General features: G+C 41.6%; 2 protein-coding genes across 5 annotated transcripts in view; one reads left to right on the forward strand and one right to left on the reverse strand.

Annotated features, from left to right (window-relative positions):
* Positions 1–24,643, reverse strand: part of ALG13 (ALG13 UDP-N-acetylglucosaminyltransferase subunit) — a 47,024-nt gene that overhangs the window by 21,227 nt on the left and 1,154 nt on the right. Inside the window, exons 2-10 of the mRNA XM_048959975.1 lie at positions 8,066–9,693; positions 7,694–7,856; positions 7,329–7,467; positions 5,070–5,179; positions 3,854–3,955; positions 2,860–3,224; positions 2,603–2,686; positions 1,504–1,554; positions 670–716 (exon numbers count right to left, since the gene is read on the reverse strand). Coding sequence (XP_048815932.1) covers positions 670–716; positions 1,504–1,554; positions 2,603–2,686; positions 2,860–3,224; positions 3,854–3,955; positions 5,070–5,179; positions 7,329–7,467; positions 7,694–7,856; positions 8,066–8,146 — 1,142 coding nt within the window. The 5' untranslated portion in view covers positions 8,147–9,693. The remainder of the gene's footprint in view (positions 1–669; positions 717–1,503; positions 1,555–2,602; positions 2,687–2,859; positions 3,225–3,853; positions 3,956–5,069; positions 5,180–7,328; positions 7,468–7,693; positions 7,857–8,065; positions 9,694–24,643) is intronic.
* The window catches only part of DCX (doublecortin), a 126,852-nt gene continuing 113,952 nt past the window's right edge, over positions 11,744–24,643 (forward strand). For 3 of the 4 annotated variants that reach the window (XM_048959424.1, XM_048959420.1, XM_048959418.1), the window contains exon 1: positions 11,744–11,925. The gene's annotated coding sequence lies outside the window, so the exon portion shown is untranslated. The remainder of the gene's footprint in view (positions 11,926–24,643) is intronic. The other variant, XM_048959429.1, reaches the window with a different exon arrangement.

Raw genomic sequence — 24,643 nt, forward strand, 5'->3', positions numbered from 1 at the left:
CTTCAGAAGGATTACAACCTCAATATAGGAATCTGGTTAAGTCTTGCAAAAGTTCCATTTGCTCCTTCAGTAAGGAAACAGAACCAGCCTGCAAAGAAAGCGTTCTTCCTTTTAATCAGTGGAAATTCACTGTGCTTGTACAGGGACAGCAGCATTCGTTTTTAACAAGACCACCAGCACCTGTTCAGGCTTATGCTGCCCTTGAAGAAAGCAGTAGGCGTTCCACATTGAGCAGAGCAATCGTTCCACACAACTAGAGCTCTCAAGAACACCTACACTGAGTTTTAAGCCTGCTTCTAACTACCGCAGCATTCCACTACACAGAACTCCTACTTCTTTCACCTGCTCTCCATTCCTCAACCAATGAAAGGCAACACTTTACTGAGTTTACGATTAGTTAAAGAATAACGAATACTACCGGAAACTAAAATGCCCCTTAATACACCCTATTAGAACAGGAGCTGTGATGGCACTCATTTACAAGTTAATTGAACTAACTTCTTTAGGGTTGCATTCTTACTATGTTTCACAAATGAGTGCTCCAGCAACAAACAAAAGGTTCCGGGGGAAAAAGGCCAGAACTCAAAACAATTGACAGTCCAAAACAAAGTGAAACATAAAAAAATAAAATAAATAAATAAATAAATAAATAAAAAGAGAAAGACTTACTTGTAGATCACTGATAAAGCACTTATTTCCAGCTGGCCAGCACTTTCCTATGTGGGATTAGGAGATTACAAGAGGTAGAAGAGCCATCTTCAACACTAGGAACTCTATACTAGCTCTCCATAGTATTGAAACAACGATAAAATTTAGTTAAGTTTATTCAGATAAATTCAGTTAGATAAAGCAAATAAACAATGAACTGAGAGTTGAGACATCGGGATACCCAGGAAAAAAAATGTATTTCTCCAGTGTGGAATGGCCATGGTTACCAAACTGATGGCTAAAGATAATGCTAGTTCTGGCAGTCACCCTTAAATACAGCACTCAAGAATTGTGGGGTTTTTAGGTTTTTTTCAATTGAATTTTTTTTTTTTTAAAAGCACTGTTTCAGAGACTGCAGTGTTTACCATACTTTCTAGTTTAAGAGTATAAAGAAACAAGAATTAGAACTGTACACTTCAAGGATGAGGCTAAGGAAGAAAAAAGGAGCTGCAGAGTCCAGTAAACACATATGATATGGTATAGAGCCCATATTTTCCTTTTTTTAAAAAAGGAAATTGCAGCTACAAATAAGGCCTACAAACATGCCTCAGCTTTATTTTCCACTCTGCACAGATAGCTTCTTTGCATCCAAATTCACCACTAAAACACACACACACACACACGCATATAAATACTCATTACAAAAACATAATATTCCCTATGGAAATGAAACCCCAGGACTGAGGTCTATCTAGTGAAAAAAAAAACAAACGGTATTGAAAACATTATCCAACTACTTCCCTGTTCTGGTCATCTCAGAATTTAATATCTACACAAGTGCTAGATCGTTCTTACCTTTGGATCTCCCAGTCGTTCAAGGTATTTCTCAAATGATCCCTCCACATACTTTCAAAAAAAACAAAAAAGAAAATAAGAACTTAGCCAAATTAAACAAACAAAAACGTTTAAAACTAAACATTGTGTCAAAGAAACATCATTACTGGCTGTTGAACAGGACATCCACTGCTGGCTGAGAGAGCAGGGGTATGCACAGAGCAAACACAGCACTGGTCTCTCAAGTCGTATCACTTCAGGCTCTGGTCTGTCTGGGGAATTACTTCAGCTGTTCCCTGTCTCAGGGCACAAGGACGATTCGGGTGTATCAGGGTAGAGAGATACCAAGAGGTCCTCAGAAGCTTAAGAACATAAGTCTGAAAAAGACTCAGCAATTCATTTCCCTCCTAGATTAAGCACTTAAACTGACTGCAGGGAAAGAAAAAAAAAACCGTGGCCCTAAAACTGCACAACCCGAGAAAACAAATCTCAGCTGTTCTGTTTTCGTTTCTCAGCACCTGAATTGTGGCATCATTAATTAAAACGTCTCAGCCTCAGCTGCAGGCAAGTGCCTCCCTAGCCGAAGGGTGGCTGCAAGTAAGCAAGGTACAAAACGTTAGAGAAGTTGCTATTAAAATTCTGAGAATCATAAAAACAAAGTTATTCTGCAGAGGACCACAGAACTTCGCCTGCGGCTTGTGTTTTCAAGGGAAACCTGGAACCCTGTACCAGCCCAGAATACAACCGGGACTGCAAGCTATCTGCTGCTGACATTTGTGGGTCCTCTGTAGGTAACTCCTGTCTGTGACTAGCAAATAGCAGAAGCATCTCAACGCTGTTAGGATCGTAACAGCTCTACGGGTTTCTCACATCATCAGTTCTATGCTGCTTGTGCCACAGATGATATCCTACACAAGTAACCTCTGGCCACCTAGTTCATATCAGCAGCTTTATGATTTCAGGAGCTCCAGCACCACGAGGCGACACGGAACACCTCCCAGCCACACCGGGCTGAAGGCAGCACGTGTACACGGAGGTGCTCACGGCCAGCCGCCCCACTATTTCCAATGTACGTTCGCTGAAGCGCACAAAAACACACAAACAAACAACCAGTACTTACGGATTCAAAGTTACGCTGGTTTTGCCTCATAAACGAGACGCAAGCTTTCCTCACCTCCATGTGATGAATTTGGCACAAAAACAGCTGAAAAACAACGTTCCGTGAGAACGAAGGAGAAAGCCGCCGAGCAAACTGTCTCGCCGCTCCCAGGGCCGGCAGCGCCAGGCGCCGCACCTACGGACGGGCGGCCCCACACGCGCTCCCGGGCCGCATCCCCCCCTACCCCCCAGCCGACCCCGGCCCGCCGAGGGCCCCACCTGCTCCGAGATAGCTCTGAAGAGGCAGGAGGCGTCCTTCGCCGTCAGCTTGCGGTACAGGCCGAGACTGCCCAGGTACTCGTCCATAGTCACCTCGCTGAGCGACTTCTGCCCGAAGTACTTCTTCCAGCCCTTCTGCATCGTGCCGGGAAGGCGGCGGGGCCGAGGCTCCTCGCATAGCACTGGGGAGGGCGGCGGCGACCGCCAATGAGGGTCGACGCTCAGCGCGCCCAGGTGCGGCCGCTCCCGCTGTCGGGCCCGCCTCGAGCGCGGGGATCTCGTGCCCGGCTCCGTGCGGGGGCCGCTGCTGCCGCCCGCCCCCTGCTGGGGTTGCACGGTGGAGCTCGTTAGGGAAACGCCTATACCTGCTCGTAATTGCGACTAGAAGCTGCGCTTGGGCACGAGAAGCACCGGTTCAGGAGTTTGTTTCGCCTGTCTTAAGCGTAGCAAGAAAACCACCAAACAAGGTACTGCTAAGACGGGCCGCCAGCACCGCGTACACGCGCAGTTCTCTCGCCCTGCACACCGAGTAGCCCGCACGGACGTTGTTAAGTTCAAACCCTCTTTACTTTTAAAAGTCTTTACCTAGATACATCGATGGCAGCAAAACAGTTGAATTTCCTTACATTAAATAGGAAGCTCCAGTCAGCATCGAGCAACCAAGGCGTTTCCCTCACCGCAGCCAAACAGGTAACGATGCGATAACGCGCGCTTTCAGCCCCATTCTCCTCCTCCCATCGCCACGATTTACTCAGAAGGCAGCAGTTAATTACCCACGCCCCGGCCTCTCAGCTCAGCACGTTCCCCTTACATCTTTCACTTAAGTTCTCTTTCCACTCCCAGTGTAACCACGTGAAACAAGAGCATCAACAAGGCATCCGCAGAACCCAGCAGGAGGGCATTGCCATTAGCACTAGGCAACGAGAGCCGATACACCGCTACGTGCAGACTCTGCTAAGAAACAATTTAGCTTGCTCTCCGTAGAGGCATTTACCGAGGTTTTGGCGAGGCACATAACTGCTGGCCCACGGAGACACCCGGTCTCCTGACTGAGCAAGCACTGGCACACAAGACTGGCTCAGACAAGTTATTAAATCTTGTTCAGAAAGTGAACAGAAAGAAGAAAAAAGCTGTATTTTTCAGTACCAAAATATCACTAAAGCATGTGTATAAAATCGAGAATAAGTTGTATTTATGAATTAGTTTTGTATGCTTTTTTAGTGAGTTATTCTCACAGAAATACATTATTTTCACAGAATTTAGATTGTGAACTAGTCACAGAAGACATACACATTCTGTTGCACACACTGTTTATTAAAAATATTGTGGTTATGAAAGAAATGCCCCTTAATCCTGCAAAATAAACTTCTGCATTGTTTCTTTCACATACTTGTTGCACAATCAAAGTAACCCAACTAAACTGGGAGAAGATCAAACCTGACCATTCACAAATGCCTAGCACTGTCTATACAAATATTAACATTTGTCCAAGATTACTGTCCTTAGAGTGAAACTGAATGCCCTGGTAACACTACTGCTGTGCACAGAATTGCTTGCAGGAAGATTTTACAAAAGCTGATCCTTCTGCAGTAAAATTCTAAATTGTGAATTACCCCTTCAAGACAAACAATGAAAACAAAAAATTCAACTTGCAAAAGGAAGAAGCAAAGGATGATTCCTTTCTCTAAACCATGCTCTGATCTAGCTTTAGCTTTAACAGTAGCAAAAGCAAATGAGACTGGATGCTACATGTCCTGTCCAGTATTCATGACTTGCATCATCAGGATCTACATTCACAGGGCTCCAGCTGAATGAAACATTATTTCACGTTTTTCATTGGTGCAAACTTAGGTCAGGTATTTCACTCTTCATTTCTTCTAAGACATCTCTTAATTGCCTGACCAGCAACTCCTCTAGAATGGATGTGTTTATATTAACAAATAAATAAACTAATCCAGAAGTCCAAATATGCTTCTTCTTCTACCAGGTCAGTCAACTTGGAGTTCATACTCTCCCCTCCTTTTTGGCATGTGCTCTTTTAAGCATTAATATAGATTACTTTGAACTGGAACTGAACTGGAAATCATCACTTGATATTAACAGGCATTTTCTTCGGATTTGTCCCAGCTGGTGGAATCTTTAAGCATGGAAGGTCTCACTGAGAGATGAGAATGGTTTTATTATGGCCTTTTTATTCCTCAAAATTGTTTATTCAAACCCAGCAACTTTATCCAAAAACAAAGCAAACTTTTCTGGTTGTCCAGGAGGAAAAGGTTTCAAAGTTGACAAGTCCATTGACTGCAGTGTCTCCACAAGTGTGCTGTAAAAACAAATGAAACAAACAAACAAACAAAAAGTTCATTCCAAAGGAGATTTCCCTCCATGCCCCTCATTTTCTTTCTTTCATACTACTTTAACACTGAAACATGTTCTTTCAAACTACTATAAAACTAAAAATAAGGACTTAAGCTCAAATGAAAAAAGACTGCATAATTTAGTGAGCCCAAGCCATCACTTGCAGAACACATGTCAACATAAGGCACAGCTTTCATGGGCCACTCAGCTCTGACTTTTTAGTCTTCCATGGCTGCAATGATGGTAGACTGAATAAAGCCTGAGAATCTCCCAGTATGGTTTATGGTGAATTCATCCCATGTGAATACATGGCATTAGTCCTCCACTCAACACTGCCAGAGATAACAGCTGAATCAATCTGTTAGCTTTCAATTATCAGACTGCAAATAAGTTCAAATGCTAAGCACTGTTCAAAACTGAAATAAAAATGGCTTTCTGTTCCCAAGTTACAGACCTTCAGTTATAGCTCTTCTGAAACATGCGAAATCCTATTTGCAGGGCAAAAGAACGAGATGCAGAATAAATAGCAGGAATTGCATTTCCTCTGCTTTCAGTTAAAAGGCCATTTGTTGTTTACAGAGTGCAACGCTTCATAAGCAATCATAAATAAAGAGAAAACAGCCAGATATGGTCAAAACCAAGATAGCAAATGAAACTAATAGAAGCCAGGATGAATACAAACAAAAGGAGCTGCACTTTTTTTTTCCTTTTTTTTTTTTTCCTTAAGTGAAGATAGCAAGTCAGTGAAATTCCCTGTCAAACGATGTGATGTGGTGGATGGACAAAATTTGGTTAAAAGGACAACTTGCTAAGTACATGGAAGACAGGCGTATTTGAAGCTACTAACCCTACAGCACCTGGCTTAGCTCATTCCTGAATCAAACTACTCAAGTGTTAGCGGGAAAATAATAGAAGGAAATGCTTTTCATTCTTGTCCTATACATGGCCACTGCAGATAGGATACTGAGCTTCATGGACTTCTGATCCATATCAGTAAAGGCCATTCTTATGTTAGTTTTTTCCCTAAATACTCCAGATATTTTCATTTTTCTTATGCAGTCAACTTCAGAGCACTTCAGAAGAGAAGTCTACATGACAATACAATTAAATTGAGTACTAAGTCTGTACGGAGAAGGTTACTCCTTGTAGCTTGTGGTTTTCAACTGTTGGTTGTAGTAGTTGCAGGATTGAAAAAAGTATTAAACAGGAAAGAAAGGACAGATAAAATGAGTTACAAAAAATCACATAATTGTAAGGGTTAAAAGGGACCTCTGGACATCATGAAGTCCAACCCCTCTGCTAAAGCAGGTTCCATACAGGTTACACAAAAAGGCAACTTGGCAGGTCATGAAAATTTCCACCACCTCTCTGGGCAGTCTGTTCCAGTGCTCCATCATTCTTACAATAGAGTTCTTTCTCATGTTTTTATGGAACTTCCTGTGTTTCAGTTTCTGTGTTGCTCCTTGTTCTATTGTTGCTCACCACCAAATAGAGTCTGCTCCCCATCAACTTGACTCCCACACTTCAGATATTTATAAACAGTGTTAAGATCCCCTCTCAGCCTTCTCTTCTCCAGACTGAACAACCCCAAGTCTCTCAGCCTTTCCTCATACAGGAGATGCTCCAGGCCCCTCATCATCTTTGTGGTCCTCTGCTGGACTTTTTTGAACGGGGGGCTCAGAACTGGACACAGTTCTATATGTGGCCTTGCCAGGGCAGAGTAAAAGGGGTAGAATCACCTCCACTGACCTGCTGGACGTACCCTTCATGATCTGACCCCAGGATACTGTTGGCCTTGGTCACAAGGGCACACTGCTGGCTCACAGCCAACCTCTTATCAACCAGGATCCCCAGGTCCTTCTCCCCAGATCACTTTGCCAGCAGGTCACCCCTAACCTGTACAGGACTCTGTCTATGGAAAATCCACCCTGCAAATAAATGAAAGACAAGCACCCCTGAGATCTGCGCCCAGTGAGGAAGCTTACTGAGGTACATGGTTAGTGTGATTTTGTTACAGAGAAAGATGTAAGTTTTCTTGCTACATTCTCAATACTGTAATAACAGTTATGCCCCTGAGCGCTGCATTGGGTTGGACAGCCACAGCAGCTCCATACCTGCAGTTACAATAGAAGACGTGTCCATCTTTGTGGAGCTGACGTGCCAGCTCCAGCTGATGATTGTCCATCAGCTTCTCATTTATCACCACAAGCAGCGGCTTTCCTTCCTCTAGAGTCTCCAAACAGCTACCTGCACCTGCAGGAGAAGTAGAAAGCAATCAGCGTTTGCAGCTGATTGAAACATCGCCCTGCTCGCTCCTGAAGCATCAGAGACTCCTGAACGTGAACATTTTATCCCCACAACTTTCCACCGCGGACACGAGCATCCAATGCCAGCTCAGCCCGGTGTCTCACAGCGCGGGCCACCACCAACCTCCCCACCCGCCCCCAGGAGCACACCTCGGCTACCCCCCGGGTCCCACCTGCGTGGCTTATGACCAGGTCGGCGCTTCGCAGGTCCTCAGCCAGCGACTCCTTGAAGCGGAACACTTCCCGCACGAAGGCCGGGCCGTGCTGAGGGGCGGGCTGCAGCGCGCCCCGCCCGATCTGCAGCACCAGCTGTCGGCAGCCGCGGCTCCGCAGCACCTGCGGCGGAGGAACGGAAGCAGGGGATAGGCCGCGGCCCAGGACTGCCAGCGCCTACCGTTCCCTGCGGAACGACTCCCACCTCCCGCCCTCCGCGCGGCTTCGCGCTTCTCCCCACAGCCGCCCCGCGCAGGCGCGCGGCTGAGGCACGGCCGTGAGGGGCGGGCTGGGACCCTGCTTCTCCTCCTCCTGCCGTTCCGCCTCCTCACCTCCTCGGCCGCAGGGGAGGAAACGGCCGCGATCAGTTCGTCGAAACTGGTAGTGCCCACGGTGACGAAGACGGACTTCATGGCCAGCGACAGCACGCTCCGCCGGCGGTCGAACTGTGCCTCGGCTGCGGGCGGACGGGCGCCAGAGGGCGCTCCAGGCCCGTCCCGGCACTTCCCAAAATGGCGGCCGGCTGAGGGGCGGCTCCCGCCTTCCAGCTCCGCCCGCTGCGCTCCGCTCGGTCCCGCGCGGGGGAAGTGGCAGTGCAGGTGCGGATTTTCACAGAGGAAAAAAAGTACATTGAAAAAGGGATTCCGCTCTATGAACTTTTCTCTTCACGTGTTATTTTATTACTTGGGGTCCGCTGTAACCAGCTGTGGGACCGCTCACAACCTGCCGCTCCCACATCACAGCTGCCCGTTCTTTAATGGCTGTAACTGACCCGGGCCAGGAGGGGATCCCCGGGTTTATCCCATCCCTCCTGTGACACTGACTTGCTTCGAGAATTGCTGCCTTTGTAGATGCTACTGCCCCTTCTCCGGGAGTTCAACTCTCAGAATTGAATTTGCTGAGAGCACTAACACAGATACCGCCGCACACTGGTGTAAGTGAGGTCTGGAGACTCACAGCAGGGACTTCAGTGACAGGATGGATGCTTTCCCAGCTGGAGAGCTGAAGCACCATGGGGAGTCTTGCGTGTCAGACACTGGAAAGCTAACACAGTGAAATGCTCTCAGGGAAACAGTCTCTGAGCTTGTTGTTAGTGAAGAAAACATGAGCTATTTAAGAGAGGTAGACCAAGACATACACAGAAAATAGGAAACTAAGGAATCACCAGCATCCACTGACATTTGCCTAAGGTCACCGGCTCATGTCAGTGGGCTTTTGCTGAACTGGCCTCCTCAATGTAAAGATTTTTAATAATTTTGGCTATGTACTGTGCCCAGACCCTCCTCTCTTAAAAAAAAAAAAAATCTTAGATACTGTCATGGACAGAGGAGATAAACACGCATAGCACATTCTGATTACAGCTCCGGAAAAAACAAAGGAAAATCAGGACTAGTTCTAATCTCCCGACTTCTTTTTCTCACTTTGCCACTGACCAGTGGTAGCACCTTGAGGAGGTGTTCATCTTTATGCATCTGCAAGGCTGCATTTAGCAGCTTATGTCCTCTTATGTCCTGTGGAGCTGATTACATTGATGCTTGTAGAATTAAGTCATTTTAAAAAACAGCAAATTCTTATATTTAAAATATTTTTTTCCCCTCTTATTGTCCTTCCCTTGGCCTTTTGAAATATGTATGATTGGTATCACTGAATACAGGTAGGTTTCCTTACTCCCTATTGCCTTTTCTCTAAGTGCACCTCTTTCTGTTGATGTTTCAGGCTGATCTTACTGCCTTCTTAAGAAGACTGATGAAAAGTGCTCCCTTGAACAAGTGCGTGTCAGCTCCCTCTGGGCTGTGATTCCAGGAGCCAGGGATAGGAAATCAGGACGGAGCTGAGAAGGGAGATGGAAGCCTTTTCTGGAAAACATACTGTTCATTGCTAAGCTACTTTAAATCAGTTGTGAAGATGAAGTCAGTAGTAGATTTATTACCTCAGGTACATTTTCCCTTTTGATGAAATCCTGTTGTGGAGAGAGAAAAAAATGCTTATTTTCCACACAAATGAAGGAAAACAACAAAACATACAACAAAACAAACGTAAAATGTGTTAAAACATAACTCCTGTTATCCTCTTGCATAAAGGGAACCAGCAGCTTTCTTAAGTGTAACACAGCATATAGTCCTATGAAGAGAAAGCTACTCAAGTTAGATATCTATTTATTCCCTGAATTAAGTTTAATATATGCAGTCACAGCTGTATGCATTGCTGAGCATTCCAAGAAGGATGTAGAGAAGATCAAGCCAATCCTGAGGATACCTCTGATTGCCAAGTTAATGGCTCATTCACAATGCTCATTAGCCCCCTGTTGTTTCCATTTAGCATAATAAGCTACATTAAAATTTACTTTTTGATTAAAGCAAATGGTGCTAATGGTAGACACAGGAAAAGGGTACTTTATCTTGAGAAACACGTTGTTAAGCAAAACAATATCAGTCCTGAGTGCTCAGGGCCTTAGTGGCAGCCACCAGCCTCATGCTGCTCCTTATGCTCTCTCCCAGGCAAAGGAAGCCAGATGCTAAGTAGAAATGCAACACAAGCTAGGCAAAAACCTCACCGACAGGGTGCAGCCCAGGTGCTCCAGAGAAAGGTAACCAGAGCAGCTACAACACGCCCAGTCAGCAGTTTAGTAGCCATTGGTGAAAATAAGGTAACAAGATATCTCCAAGGTTAAACTGGGAAACCTAAACAGCAACTCAAAAACAAAACTAAGAGGGAAACCATCTCACTTCTCTCTTAACTTAGAGCCACAGCTTTAAGCAAAGCTTCTCCTAGCTATTGTATGTCCTCCTACACATCACCACAACCATCAGAGGTTGTGGGATAAAGGTTCCAGGTGAGGCTGGTCAAGTCAGTCAAAACATATTAGTGTCATTTAGGGGCCTGGCAGTGATTAATAGGAAGTAAGAGTCTAGAATGATAGAAGGAACACTAAATTTGCAAGTGCATCAGGAATGAGTGCCAACACATCTATAAACCCTTCTGAGAAAAGATAAGGGTTAATGAAATTTTTTTCAATAAGGATAGAATTCAGCTATCCAGTAGTAACTTAAAGTTCCTATGAACTAAGGCACTCCCCAGAAAACATTCCATATATGAGCAGCAAGTTGTTTATACTTTTCCTATTTGTTCCTTCAAATTTCAATATGCATATAAGGTAAAATGAAGATGCTTTTAATAGTCTTTCTGATGCTTAAGTGAGAAATTGGATTGAAGGCTGCCCTGTATGACCATAAGTTAAATTCCACTTTCTTAACAATGCTTTGGGAGACTCACAATTTAAATGAAATACTGAAAGTTTAGGAAGATATTATTTTATACTGTTTTAACTAACAATAAACACAAGCAGGTCAAGGGAAAAACAAACAACAATCACTACCTCTTCTTCAGAATTTTGGAAGAATTCTTATTGTTAAAGTAGTGCTTTTCATCTTCTAAGAGGTAGAAGATCTAATTGCACAAGAACATAACACTTGAAGGACATTTAGCTACACTCAGCAGGTTCCTAAAACAGATCTAATGTTACTAGTCAAATAGCAGCAGTCTTTCAGCTTATTCAAAAATATCAGAGTAAGCACCTGTGCAGTTGAAGGAGCAGCACAGTTAGGATTATACTTTACAGGCATTATGGTTGGAAAGACTATCATAGTTAAAAAAAAAAAAAAAAAAGCCAAAGAAGAAATGTTCACCTATACCCTAGGCTTACAGTAGAAAACTCCAAAAAGGAGGAAACTCTGGAAAGAAGCCCTTCTCTAGGGCCAGTCAGCCCTTAAATGGGGTCCAGGAGGGGTGGAGCCAGGCTGAATTGCCTTCACCTGTGCTCCCATGGCTGAGTCCTTGCCTCAGGTGATCAATCAGTGATTCAGGCTGTGACTCTACAGTTCACATACAGCACCTATTAACAGAGAATCTTGAACACGTAATCATTTTTTTTAGACCTCATGGAAAACATTTGTAGGGAAAACTATTAGGCTGTGGCCTGAACTGACCATTGGACACCCAGTATAGGGGTGTGGCTGGCCCAGGAAGTACAGGTGCAAACAATTAACCTGTGCTTCCCACCTGAGTGGAGGCAGTGGAATGGGTCCACCCCCAACCAGAGTCATTTAAGAGTTAGCCTCTGAGAGGAGATTATTTGGCTGGAAGTCACTTTGTTAGGAGCATTCTGTGGCTAGAGATCCTTACTGCTACTGGGGTAAGTCACCTTTTTTCTCTATATGTCTATTTATCTTCCTAACAATGTATTGCCTGATGTTGCAAAAATGTTTTGTTGGAAGCAGTTTTACTGTTTCATAGGGGTAGCTGATGTTATGTGTGATTTTACTTGAAGTAAGGATTAAAAGTACAGCTATGAAGATGTCATATATTTAGGATCATGTTTTACTATGTTTTGTGTCTAGTCCATTTGTGGCTGCTGTTATTGTAAGAGTGCTGAATTTTTCCTCTATAGGATTCTATTTTGTTCATTTGTTTTCTGGAATGAGGATTATTTAGAAATCTCTGAAAAATTTCTGAAGTGCAGAGCATGTGTGTGTGATTTCAGAGGGCTGGAGCCTACAGTAGGAGGTTGAAGGAGGTGGGCTTTTTCCCCCCTGGAGAACAGAAAGCTCTGGTCTACCTTAGCATGGCCTTCCACTACTTATAGGGGGCTTATCAACAGGAGGAAGACTGACTTCTAGTATGAACAGGTAGCAATAGGATAGAGGGAATGGTATTAAACTGAAGGAGGAGAAGTTTAGATCAGATATTAAGAGAAAATTCTTTATTCAGAGTGGTGAGGTACTAGGAGAGGCTGTCCAGAGAAGCAGTGGATGCTCTGTCTGTACAGGTGTTCAAGGCCAGGCTGGCTGGGGTTGGTCAGCCTGATCTAGTGAGTGGCAATCCTGCCTACAGCAGGAGGGTGGGACTAAATCAGCTTTAAGGTCCATTCCATCTTATTCTAGCTTGATGTTTTCAATATGTTACTGAAAAGTAACACACTGCAGTTTATGCTCACTACATTGTGCTGTTTAGGGACTAGAGGGGGAAAAAACCTCACAAATAATGTTACAGTGGTACAAACTTGCTTTGGAGTTTTCACTGAGTAATGGTGGATACATTCTGCTTGCACATTGAATTAGGCTCATTAAGGCAGACTTAAACTAAAATGAGTAAGAAAGGGGGAAATATTCATTGAGGGACTTAGTCCCATCCTTATTTGTAATGCAGACCAATAAGCAGGCTGAGTGCTTATGTATGATTTGTTTATCTGTAAGAACTACAGATCAGTCACAGAATGATTTATTTGGAGCTGGTCCCTACAGTTCTAAGGCAGGTAAAGGTCAGGTAATCCAGACATGGTGTTATGCTATGTTGAGGGAGTGAGAGATGTTTATTCAAAAGTATGGGGTCAAGCTGACACAATGTAATCAAGGCCCAAAAGAAAAGTTAGAAGAGGGATGAAATAGATGATATTTTCCTGTGAGAGCTTGTGTCCATCTGTGCTTTATGTGGCATAATTTATATTCTAGCACAATCTTCCCATTACAGCATCTGGGCGAGAGGCTAAAGATGGACTGAGTGCAAGCTGGTTTTTGTTAGGTGCAAGATTATGTATGCTGCTTTCTTTCTCCTTAGCATTTCTTTGAAATGTTCCTGGTTTTCTTTTGATGGTTCAGTTTTAACACTGTCTCTTTGTATTCAGCTCAGCTTGCCATAGTTTGCCCTGAAAGCTCCATAATTATATAATTCAAGCATAAGAAAATGCATGAGAATAAACTACTTAGTTCACATCTTGCTTTTTGAAAACTACATACTGCCTTCAGTTTGCTCTTGGAATCTAAGGACTACTCGCAACTGCTATAATTAAACTTAGCCAGGAGAAAAGTAAAGAAACCTGTAAGCCTGCAATGTCTGATTTTGTTTGAAGGAAAGGGAATTTTTAATGACTAGTTAAAACCACAAGCCTGTCTTTCCTTTACTTTGCATTTCTTGTGTGGTACGTTTCTCCTTTTGGCTTGTGATGCAGTGCTGCAGTGGATCACATGAGGTAGTACATTGTTTCATTTATTTTTGCACCTTTGTTAATCTGCAAGGTAAGTAAAGGTGAACTGGTGTTTCTTGTTGACTTCATATACATTTAAACTGAAAAAAATGTTCGTTTTTCCTCTCTCCTCAAGCTGTGATGTGGTTCCTGTGAGGGACATTTCTGTTGCAGCAGGGAACTGTCAAAATTTTGTGGAGTATACTTGAGGGAATTATTTCTTCGTATTAACGTGATTCAGAAATGCCTGGTCTGGGAAAATGACAGGAACATTTGTCAGGCAGAGTTAAACTGTATACTTTGAAATATTTCATCACAACACTTCCATACACTTGAATTGTCACTTTATGGGCTTGTTATTTTACAGTGAGGCTTTTAGGCCTGGAGATGCACAAAAGCTCTGACTGAATGTTGACAGTGAAGGGAGTGTTAAGTAACCTCTTCCTCAGGGCTGAATAAGAGGGCAGATACTAAATATCCCACTTCTGTGGTGGGAGAATGTGGTTTAGCTAGAGTGAGCACTGTATCACTCCATGATCTGACTGCTCTCTCATGTTCTTTTTTAAAAGTATTTGGTGGCACCCCCTAAAAGTTCCAGATTTTGGAGCTGTGATCATGATTTTTAAGGCTGTATGCTTTCAGAGAGGAAACTGAGGGGGAAAATTACTCAAGTGAATCTTAAGGTCCTTAAGACTAAGGAATAAATAATACATCTTGTATATCTGTAACTATGTATCTTTTTATTGCTTCTGCTTACTTTGTATTTAAACAGTGTCATGATTTTTTGAATCCTGACTTTTGGAAGCTCTGGGCTTACTATTTCTGTGCCAGTGGAGGTCAAGTCCTACTGGACTTTGCTCCACATGTAAAGCAGATCATCATTACAATCAGATATGGCGAGTACTGTATGAATCCTTGTTGCTGTAGGAAGTGTGGCTCAACTGAGCTGATACTTGATGCCTCTGATAGGGTTCTGCCATGGACGAAGTACTTCTATTATAGAACCTGAATATGGGCTTAATATGAAATAAAATGTCTCAAAGTTGGCCATTTCCAATGAAAGTTGGGAGGTTGTAAAATAAATAATTTGAAGAATATTTTCAATACAGGCTGGTGTACAGGCATAGGAGGCAGTCTGAGCTCTACAGCAAGGTGTTATCCTGACTAGATATTGTGATGTCTCTTGGCAGCGGGTCTCTTCAGTTCCCCAGAGAACATCTACTGGTGATAGTGTAGCGCTACTCCTTGGTGTCTGTGCAAAACATGAGCTGCTATTCCTGCCTACTGGCTACCAGCGAGCACCTCCACAGCAAAACACTGTGTGAATGCCTTGCTATTTTATATCTCTGCATAATCCCTCTGACAACCAAATCTATTAAAATTCATTTTCATCCAGGTGAATCCAACTCCCTGAAATCAATTGAGCATTGTTCTTTGAAAGCATCTTGTGCTTGTGTGCATGTAATCAAATCCTGAGGTGGCTTTGTATGCGTTCTACAAGCACCAATATACACTGTGTTTCAATTTTTTTTTCTGATGTTCAGTTTTAAGGGAATTAGAAGATTGCACTCAAATGAACATCTTTATCTTTAGTAAGGATCTTTGTGTGAATGGAGTCCCTCCCTTTTCCCATCCAACCCCTACTGTACAAGTACATAACAACATCTGTACACACTACGCATCATAAAAATTAATGAGAAGTCCTGTCTAAGTTTTGCCTTCTGCGTGCTTATTATTTTCTGATGGCTCTCAGCAGCAGTACTTTTTGAAGGCACTTTGAAATGCTCTTTGGAATTCTTCAGGGATTCTGAAGTCCCTCTACTGAAAAAGTAGCTTTGGAGGGGTATAGACAGGCTGAATATTCCATTCAGTATTCTAACCCTGCATGAGTAGAAAACAGAAAAGCACGGGAGCTGTGCAAACGTGATCAGTGGCATTCATACCACTAGAGGGCTGCCTGCAAATGCTGCACTGATCAAGAGGCATCAAGCATGTAGGCTCTTTTTGTGTTCAGCCATTGTGTTGTGTATTTTTACATTTGCAATTACTTTTCTTCCTTCTCAAATTGGCTGTAAAAACCAAAGTGAAAAACTGAAAACATGATGTGCACTTCCAAGCCTACCAATGGAGATGGCCACCACGGTTCTGCAAGAGGCCTCAAATACCAAAATATGTCACGCACAGAATCTGCTTATCTTGAAAGCAATTATTGTTCAAAATGGACCATCTGCATCCTCCCCAAGCCTTTGCACCAGAGGCAGGGGTGCTAAAAGCAGCAAAAGAGTTGATTCATTTATTTTTTTTGCTTTAATGAGATGGTAAATTATTATTTACATCTCAGTTTTATTGGCACTGGGGATCAAAGTGGCCACTAGATACTTGCTGAAACTGTTGCGTTCAACTTGGAGATTCTTAAAGTCCTGTTGAACCATCTTTTGTTTGTATGTTTATGTAACAATCATGCTGAGGAGTATTGATGAAGAAAAATTTTTGTTATGCACACTTTATTTGTGACCTTTTTTATACCACTGGAAATGCTACAAATATTCAGTGCAGAGGCAAAGAAAGATTTATATTATGCAGTAAATTTCACAGAGATGTTAATATGCTTTTTTTAATGTGCTAAGGGTGTATATAGAGAGAGGTGTAACGGATTTCTGTTAACACTGGAGGCTGGTCAACTTTTGAGTGTGCATCCCAGTGCACTGTACAAATATATACTCTTATTTAGGTATCAAAATATGGTAGAATCTTCCTCCAGGATTTCTTGTGTCATAATTCCAAGATACTATTGATCAGTTTAAAATAAAACTGTTTTGTTAGAATGCACTCAAATATTGGAGCAGATTAGTCCTAGGTGTGATTGTATGGACTTGGATCTAAAACAGATCTCAGTGTTGTATTTGGGAGAGTTACTATTGCTGTGTGCACTAATGTCAAAGCAAGACAGTTTGGGATTATTTTGTCCTTAAAGGAAGTGTTACTGAACTCATTGTAATCCCATTTTCTCCACCATATTGCACGCTTTTGCATGGCCACCTGTACTTCCATCTACAGTAACACTGTCTTCATTTCTTTCATGAAAATAAGAGATTCAGATATAGTGGTTGTTCATTTATGTAAGGCTTTGTATACCAGTGTCTCCTGTTAGTGACATTACAGAGTGCTGTTCTTGTTACTGCTCATATTAAAACAGTGATCCATTGTTAAAGAAATTAGTCCAAATGAAGGGCCTTGGCTTTGATTTATCTGACTTTTAAGCCTATCACAGGCTGTGCTGGCAGCTGAGAGCAGACTGAGGTCTTTAATCAATCCAAAAGAAGCGGTAGAACATACCTGGCAGAAGTACAAGTAGGTCTCTGCTGGCCCGGGAGATAGAACTGTAAGGCTGAGGAAATTCTTCATACTTCACAGCATGGCCCACTTCTGGTAACAGCACGGAGCTTTCAGTGAAGATGTGGCCTATTAGAAACTTGACTGAGGGGGCTTGCGGGCTGCTGGGCAACCATTACACAAGTGCAGTGGGTTCCTATCAGTGTGGTGAACTTGACCCAATGCCTTCACCATGAAGCAAATAAAATTATTTTTCTTTATGAAATTGATATAATTGTCTGGCAGCACCTACTGTTGATACAATGACACTTCTGGCCTAATTAGTAAAAATAAGTTAATTTTTCTGAATATAATGAGTTTTGTTGTTGAAATGATTCATGTTTAAGATCAAAAGGAAATGTTTTCTGAACTACAGTGTCCCATTTCCCTCCAGGGTCTTAGATTTCTGTCATGATAGGCAAAATCATTCCCTTTGGGTTCTCTGCACCTGGAAATTTATTTTTTACTTTCTAAGGCAGTGAGTTGATGAGGATTCAAGTGAAATTTCATGAGTTTGAGACTGGATGTATTACACAATGTATTGCTGGGATATTATGCAAGTCACTTAATGTTTTGTTTGTGAACAGTCTAACCCAAGGTGCTAATTAGCTAGAATAATTGCATATATCTAGAATGCTGTTTTCTTCCATAAAAATAAATCTGTGTGGTGAATTTAACTGCGAGCTTAATTGTGTGCCACCTTGGTTTTTGAAAACAGCAGATTAATAGCAAATATTTTTGAGTGGTGTTTTCAGTTTTAACCAAGTATTTGTAACTTTTTAATTGTTAGTATCACTAGTCCCAGTTACTGATTTGTTAGATGAAATAAACTGTTTAAATATTGTTTTCCACAAAGTCTGACCTCACTATCTGTTTGTAGTGGTCAGTACCTTATGATAGTGATCAACTGTTTACTGTGTAGTCTGGAACAATGTCTTTTGTGTGTTTCGCTTTGACAAATGTGTATTTTTTGTGCCATATTGAGTGTTCTTTTTCTGACTTGAGCTCAAAGGTGTCTGAGCAAGGAACACTGGGTTGCTGGAATCCATTGCTTATGAAACTAAGCAATACAAACGCAAGTTATTTTAAATTTGGGGCATTCTATTTTTTACATCAGACTTCTTGGATGAGTCAAGTCTTGAGGCTATTTGCAAGTACCAAGTAATAAATATGTATCAGCTTTAAATTGAGCACTGCTGCAGAAGTGGCTGCAATAGGAGGAATCAGCATGATCTCTCTAGAGTGATGTAACAAAAATGAACACCAATTACAGTGTATTCTGTCCACTGGGACTTAGCCCATCGTTTTGTCTAATTATGGTATGAATTCTACAATGGAAAAAACCCTTCTGTAAAGAACTAATTTCCCTAGAAATACAAAAAATCTTGAACTCTATCCATTTCTCAATAGATAAAGAACCAGAGAGAACCTGTGCCAGCCTCTTACCAGAATGGAAGGGGAAAAAATAAACAACAAAATAACAACAAAAAAAGCAACAGAAAAAGATAAAGGATTACCCTGTGAGACAAGGAGGGAATATGAAATAGTAGAAACTCCTCTCAACCTTTATCTCAGCTTTATTTAATATAAGAGCTGACTGTTCTATGCCTAAGGAGCTTTACTGTCAAGTGAAAGTTGATAGATCTATTGACATTTACTTGATGAATAATTGTTGGGTAATAATAGAGGGATGTGATAAGAAAATGGCCAAAACAATCTTCTGCTATACTCCTAATAAGTTCAGAGACACCCCAAACTAACTTGGGTAACCCAGACTGCTCAGGAATGCTTTGTGTACTGTAAATTTGTTACCAGACATGTTATTACAAGAAATGGGTTGCTTGAGATAGAAAAAGGGTAACCTCTGACTCCTCATTCCCAGACCTATTTTTCAGACTAAATTCCAGCGCAGATTTGGTTGGGCTTCTGCAAATGTGAGGTGGTTCATTAAGCTCTACTGAGGGTTGTTCAAAAGAAAACTGAACAGCAAAAAAAAAAAGTTAGAAGATGAGAGAAGGGCTGTAAAGCTTCTTCAGCACAATAGAGGGTGGTTACAAATAAGAGTGACAAAGAATAGACTACAGTCACTCAGGAATGAGGTAACCACATGTATGCATGTCACCAGGCATCTGTTTATTCTGAGTTTTTAAACCTGCAGTATTTAATAAAAAGGCAGTGTTTACCAATGAATTTGCCTAAAATATGTCTTTCCCAGCTGCCTGGTGAAATTGAGTCCAAACTCTTAGTTTCATTCAACAGAAGGGTTTCACATATTTCATAATGATGATCTTTCAAGCTACCCTACAAGAAAGAGTAAGCAGCCATCCCAGGAGGAGGACTGCATGTTGCTTTTATTTGCAGATCAGTCTGGGGGAAGTGAAAGACCAGTAGAGCTGGAATTAATCACCTCAGAGACAGGTAACAGCTCTCACTGCTTCCTGGCCATGGAGACGCTTGTTTGCCATGTTTGTCTTTCCCAAGAGAGTAATTGATTCTGTAGATGTCTTCATCTTTGAGTCTGATACTACATGGCCCTTCTGCCTGCTCTAAAATTCTGAGCTGAATCATGAGTAGGAGAATGCTAAAGCCACATACCTATGAATGCATCTGACAATAACAGACCTTCCTTTGCTTTGCTGGCCTGTTATATGGATTACTGTTGTGTTGTAACTGTGTGTGTGCCTACATAAAATGGATTCTGATGTAAAGTTTTAGTTGTATCTGCTGTGTGTCTTGCTCTGTCAGCTGCTTTTGAGGTGTAAGATAGTACTCAGGCTTCCTCAGCAGAAGGAAGGAAAGAGGCAAAGTTGCTAAACTAACCAGTGTTCATAGAGTTCCTGCCTTTAATAGGCATGAGTGCCATCAACTTTAGAGTTGTCTATAAGCACTGTCTGAATGAACAACTTGCTCATGAATATGGAAGGCAGCTGTTCATGGGAAGGCCTTCAAGAGGACATCTGGTCCATCCCACTACCTCAAAGCATAATAAATTCTTCCTAACCCCTTTGTTATTGTCTAGCATGGGCACAGCAAGCACTGAGTTTCCACTAATGTATCCATTTGGAGATATTTTAATGCTTCCAAGTCTAGCAAAATTCATGGGAAAAGTTGAAATTTCACCAATTCTCACCTTGGCCAAGTGTAGATGTGCTTGTTGTGAATGCTTAACTGTACCTCCTGCAATGGGAGATGCTAATCCTTTCTGAACAGCCTGTGTGTGGAATTAAATAGCACAGTGGGGCAATGGTGTGCCTGGTAGCAAACTGGTGCCTACTTGCAAACAAAAGCCAAATGAAGGCAAAACAGCCCCAGTATTCTGATCTCAGTGGCTCCTTCCAGAATAGCTTATGGTTGCACATATGGAGAATGTTGATGTGCTGTATTTGTCAGCTGTCCCTGTGGTGTTCGTTATGCTGCACAACAATAAATAGCTTCAAAACTTAGTATATAATGTAGTACAACTTTGGGCAAAACCAAGGCAATTCAGAATGCTCCTGTTTTGCAGGATGCTTTCAACAACAGTGAATGACATTTCTTTCCCACCAGGTACCAATACGTACAAAGTGCAAACTGGTCTGATGTTACCACTTGGACTTCCCACCTTGACAAATACAGCACTGTAAGGAGTGTTTTGAGACTTTCCTGGTGCTGGTAGCGTGAAAAAACTGTGAAGTGCAGTGAATTCACATCGGTTTAATTATATTGTGACAAGCTCTAGGATTTGCTGGTGGAAGCCTCCTACTGGCTTCCTGGGCTATTAAGTATTAATTATGCCTCAGCTATTTTGATAAGTTCCTGGTAACCTGAGAATTATTGAGTAACATTATAAAAAGTTCTGCACACTGACTACAATGAGCATGAATTAGTATGAATTAGGGTTGCTAAGGCATAAGGTATAAAACAGATTATCCTAAATTTAGTTTCAGCAGATGGCAACTAGGTTTGTGCCTTTCAAGCTAATATTAGAAGCTCACATAGCCTTAAAAAGCCATCTCCAGTTGCACTCTGTGCCACAGTATTAGAAACAACTCCACATTAGTTCTGAGACAAATGAAGGATTCTGATGTGTATATGATGTGTAAGGGACATGTGAAGAATGATGGGGTAGGAGGTGCAGAGTGCTTGAGCCTGTAATACGTTCAAATCCAGCTCATGGGTTTGTGCTGTCCTGTAGGTAGAGCCAGCACTTGCTTGCCAACAAAGTTAAAAGGTAGCCCAAGTACAACTTGCTTCTGAATGTCCCCTGCTTTTTAAGGAAGAATTTGTCTGTCCAGTGTCAGTTCACAGTGGTGCCTGTGGTATGCAGAAGTATCCCAAATAGGTCCTGCTTTCTGCGTCATCCTTCTGTAATGCTGGTAGGTATGTCTGTTCTTTGTAAAGCCACAAGGAAATATCAGCCAGTAGCTATTGATGTACAAGTGTTTCAGGACTTGAAGAGAAAACAGGTTGAGGACAATAATCTAGATTAAAAAATATGAATTGCTTGCTTGCAGACAAGAACAGATGTCAAGTAACAAAGCATGAGGTCTCATTTGACTTGCATGTGCCTGGATGCTGTGTCTTAATTGGTTGCTGATAAATGGGACTCCTAAGTAGAACTTTGACCTTAGAGACAGGATAAATGTAGAGAGAGTCAGTTTTGGAAGATGTGGCCATTAGCTTGATCGAATTATAGTTTGAAAATGGGTTAATAAATATAGAGGAGAGGGAAGGGAGGGAAAGGGCTTCTGAATTATTCATCCTTTGTTTCTCAGTTGACAAGTTTATACAGAAATGAAATTCAAGTGGGAGTATAGAGAGTGTAATTTCACAATTATGTATGAATTGAACAGATGTTTCCATATAATATCAAGATCTGCTTTCACAACTTGGCATTACCTACAGCTGGATGAATCCAAAAAATCCAAGGCTCAAAATTCAAAATCAGTTTGAGGTTATTTTTCACTCATGGCATCAGCAGGAAGAGCCTGCATCTTTCTTGCAACGTGCTTTAATGCTTAGCTGTCTATCTGCACTGCTGTGTTACCACATGTTAGTGCAGGATGAGGGCATATTTCTTTTTCTGGTGTAGAGGAAGCATGCAACTAAGTTTTCAACTGTCGGTCTTGTCCACAACTGCAGAATGGAGGAGGTGATGAACTTAATAAACAGTCATGTTTCCAACTTCTGAATTGTAGTAAAGATGGGAGCAAACTATTGTTCAAGCAAAACTTACTAAGACTGCTGGGGCTCTTCTTACAGAGATGCTTTCCTGAGGCCAGCAAGTAATTTGAAATCCATTGGCACTACCTGAACCTATTTCTGCATATGAACTTGCCTCTGAGATCTGTACCTTGAGAGCATTCTGCTAGTAGTACAGAGCAATCAATGACTCACAACTGATTGTAATGTCTCTTTAATTTTGATTTTTTTTAAATCAACTTTTTTTGTAGTAAATAAATGAGAAGGAAACAAACTGATAGAAGGAGGTGGTGTGGATGTGATGCTTTCAGATCCAGCAGATCCATGCGGATGTTACAGTTAGCATTCCTAGTAGCTGACTCATGTCTCCTCAGCAAACCCAGGTCAAAACACCTCAACAGTCTCTTTTCTTACAGGCATCATGTCTTGAATTTTACAAATGAAAATGAAATGGGGAGAAAAAGCATACTTTTATTTTAAATAGGAAATGCAAGCTTTAAAATTTGCTGGCATTGTATGAATGATGCACTCTGTCTCTGAGAATGTAGATGATTCAGTGGACTGATACTTTGTTTGAAAGGAAGGAAATTTAAAGGAAGATTTAGTGGTGTTTTTTTGTTTGTATTAGAAAATATGGCTTTTAGTACTGTTATGCAAATACACAGTTTCACTAAGATATGATGTAATGATGTATAAACTATACACTGAATAACTTCTAAAGGGTTACAAGGCTCTTCTGAATTAACAAAGCAAAAAAACCCCAGTCCTGACTCATTTCTTGTGGCTTTTCGGTTTTGATCAGGGCCATGAGGAAGCTCAGATTCTGATACTGTCATTTTTCATTAGTAGGCTTAATATTTTTTTGTTAATATTTGAATATTTCCTACTGCTTTTCATAAAGAAAGCTTTTCCACAGATAGTGTGCAGGAAGGTTAATGTTTTAGTTGCTGATTTGGTATGATAGTTTATTTGAATCATAAATGAATTACAAGTTTGAAATGGAGCATCAAGTAAACTGAGAAGTCATACAAAGCAAGCTGGATGCTGACCCTGGGCTAGACTGCACCCTGATAGCTGAATGGATGATGTGTACCAAGCCAACTTAATCTGCATAGGTTTTCATTACACTTAAGTGTCACTGACTAATGTAGCAGCTACATGTCTTAGCTGGGTTGATGCTCAAGTTGTTATCACATAGAATTTGGACTCTCTTGCAGTGATGAAGGTAGCACTCCTGGAGGACCCAACCATCCTGCCTGCTGATCTGTGTTGTGCTCATGGCAGAAAGCTTGAGGACATCTAGCTTTTTACCTTCTTTTCCAGGTAGATGTATATGGCTGCTGTATTCCTCTTACACGGTCAACATGCTATTTTACAGACTAAATGTTAGATCAGGTTAATGTTATATAAATGGTGCTATTCAATATGAGAAAGCAGGGTTTTTAAATAGCTTTGTGCCAAATACATCAGTGGACCAACCATACTTAGTATGGATGTAATTTATTATTCTATTCTCCCCCACAGAACTGGCTAAAAAAGCAATTTCTCATAAAAACAGCTCACCCATACACAGGCCTATAAGTGTAAGTAAAGAACCTGTGAACATGAAGCATCTGAGAAACAATTTATTGTTTCTGGCACTGACTGTGGAGGGAGTGTCATCTCTATTTGTAGTGATGTTTTTACGTGGGGAGTATGCGCTTTTCAGGCCCTTAGAGGACAAAGTGAATTGACAATAAGTGTATACAGAAAGCAGTGAAAAGTACCAGAGGAGTTTATTACCATGTTAGAGATCTTCTGTAATAGAGAAGATAAGCTGGGTGAAATCCATGCTCTTCAGAGGTGTAGTAGAATATTGTTCAAAGTTTACCTCTAAGATGCAGTGAAATTGATATGCCTTATTTTATTCCATTTTTCACATTTACACAAACTTATTTCTGTATCTTTCATAGGTGAGAGGATTGGGGTCAGGTTGCTGCTTCATAAATTTAAGTAAGCATTTCTTCTCATTCTTTTAACTTGATTCGTGAGGATATTTGAATCCAGTCCTGTCTTCTAGTGCTCAGTCTGTTTTGCTTTCTATCTGCATGTTCCCTACTAGACTATATCCAAAGCTGTTCACTCTTCATTATTGCAGTGCCAGATTTTGGCATTTCTGTAACTTTCTCTGGAGAAAAAGAACTAGAAAAGCTTGGAAAGAAGTCATCTGTCTTTCTTTAAAGAAAACCCAACATGAATGAGATTGAAAATTATTCTGAATTTGTCTGTTAGGAAACCAGTATCCATCTGATTCCCAAATGTTACAATCCATTTTAGTTACCAAGTGATACTAGGAAGG

The sequence above is a fragment of the Lagopus muta genome, chromosome 13, assembly GCF_023343835.1.
Source record: "Lagopus muta isolate bLagMut1 chromosome 13, bLagMut1 primary, whole genome shotgun sequence".
Lineage (NCBI taxonomy): Eukaryota > Metazoa > Chordata > Aves > Galliformes > Phasianidae > Lagopus > Lagopus muta.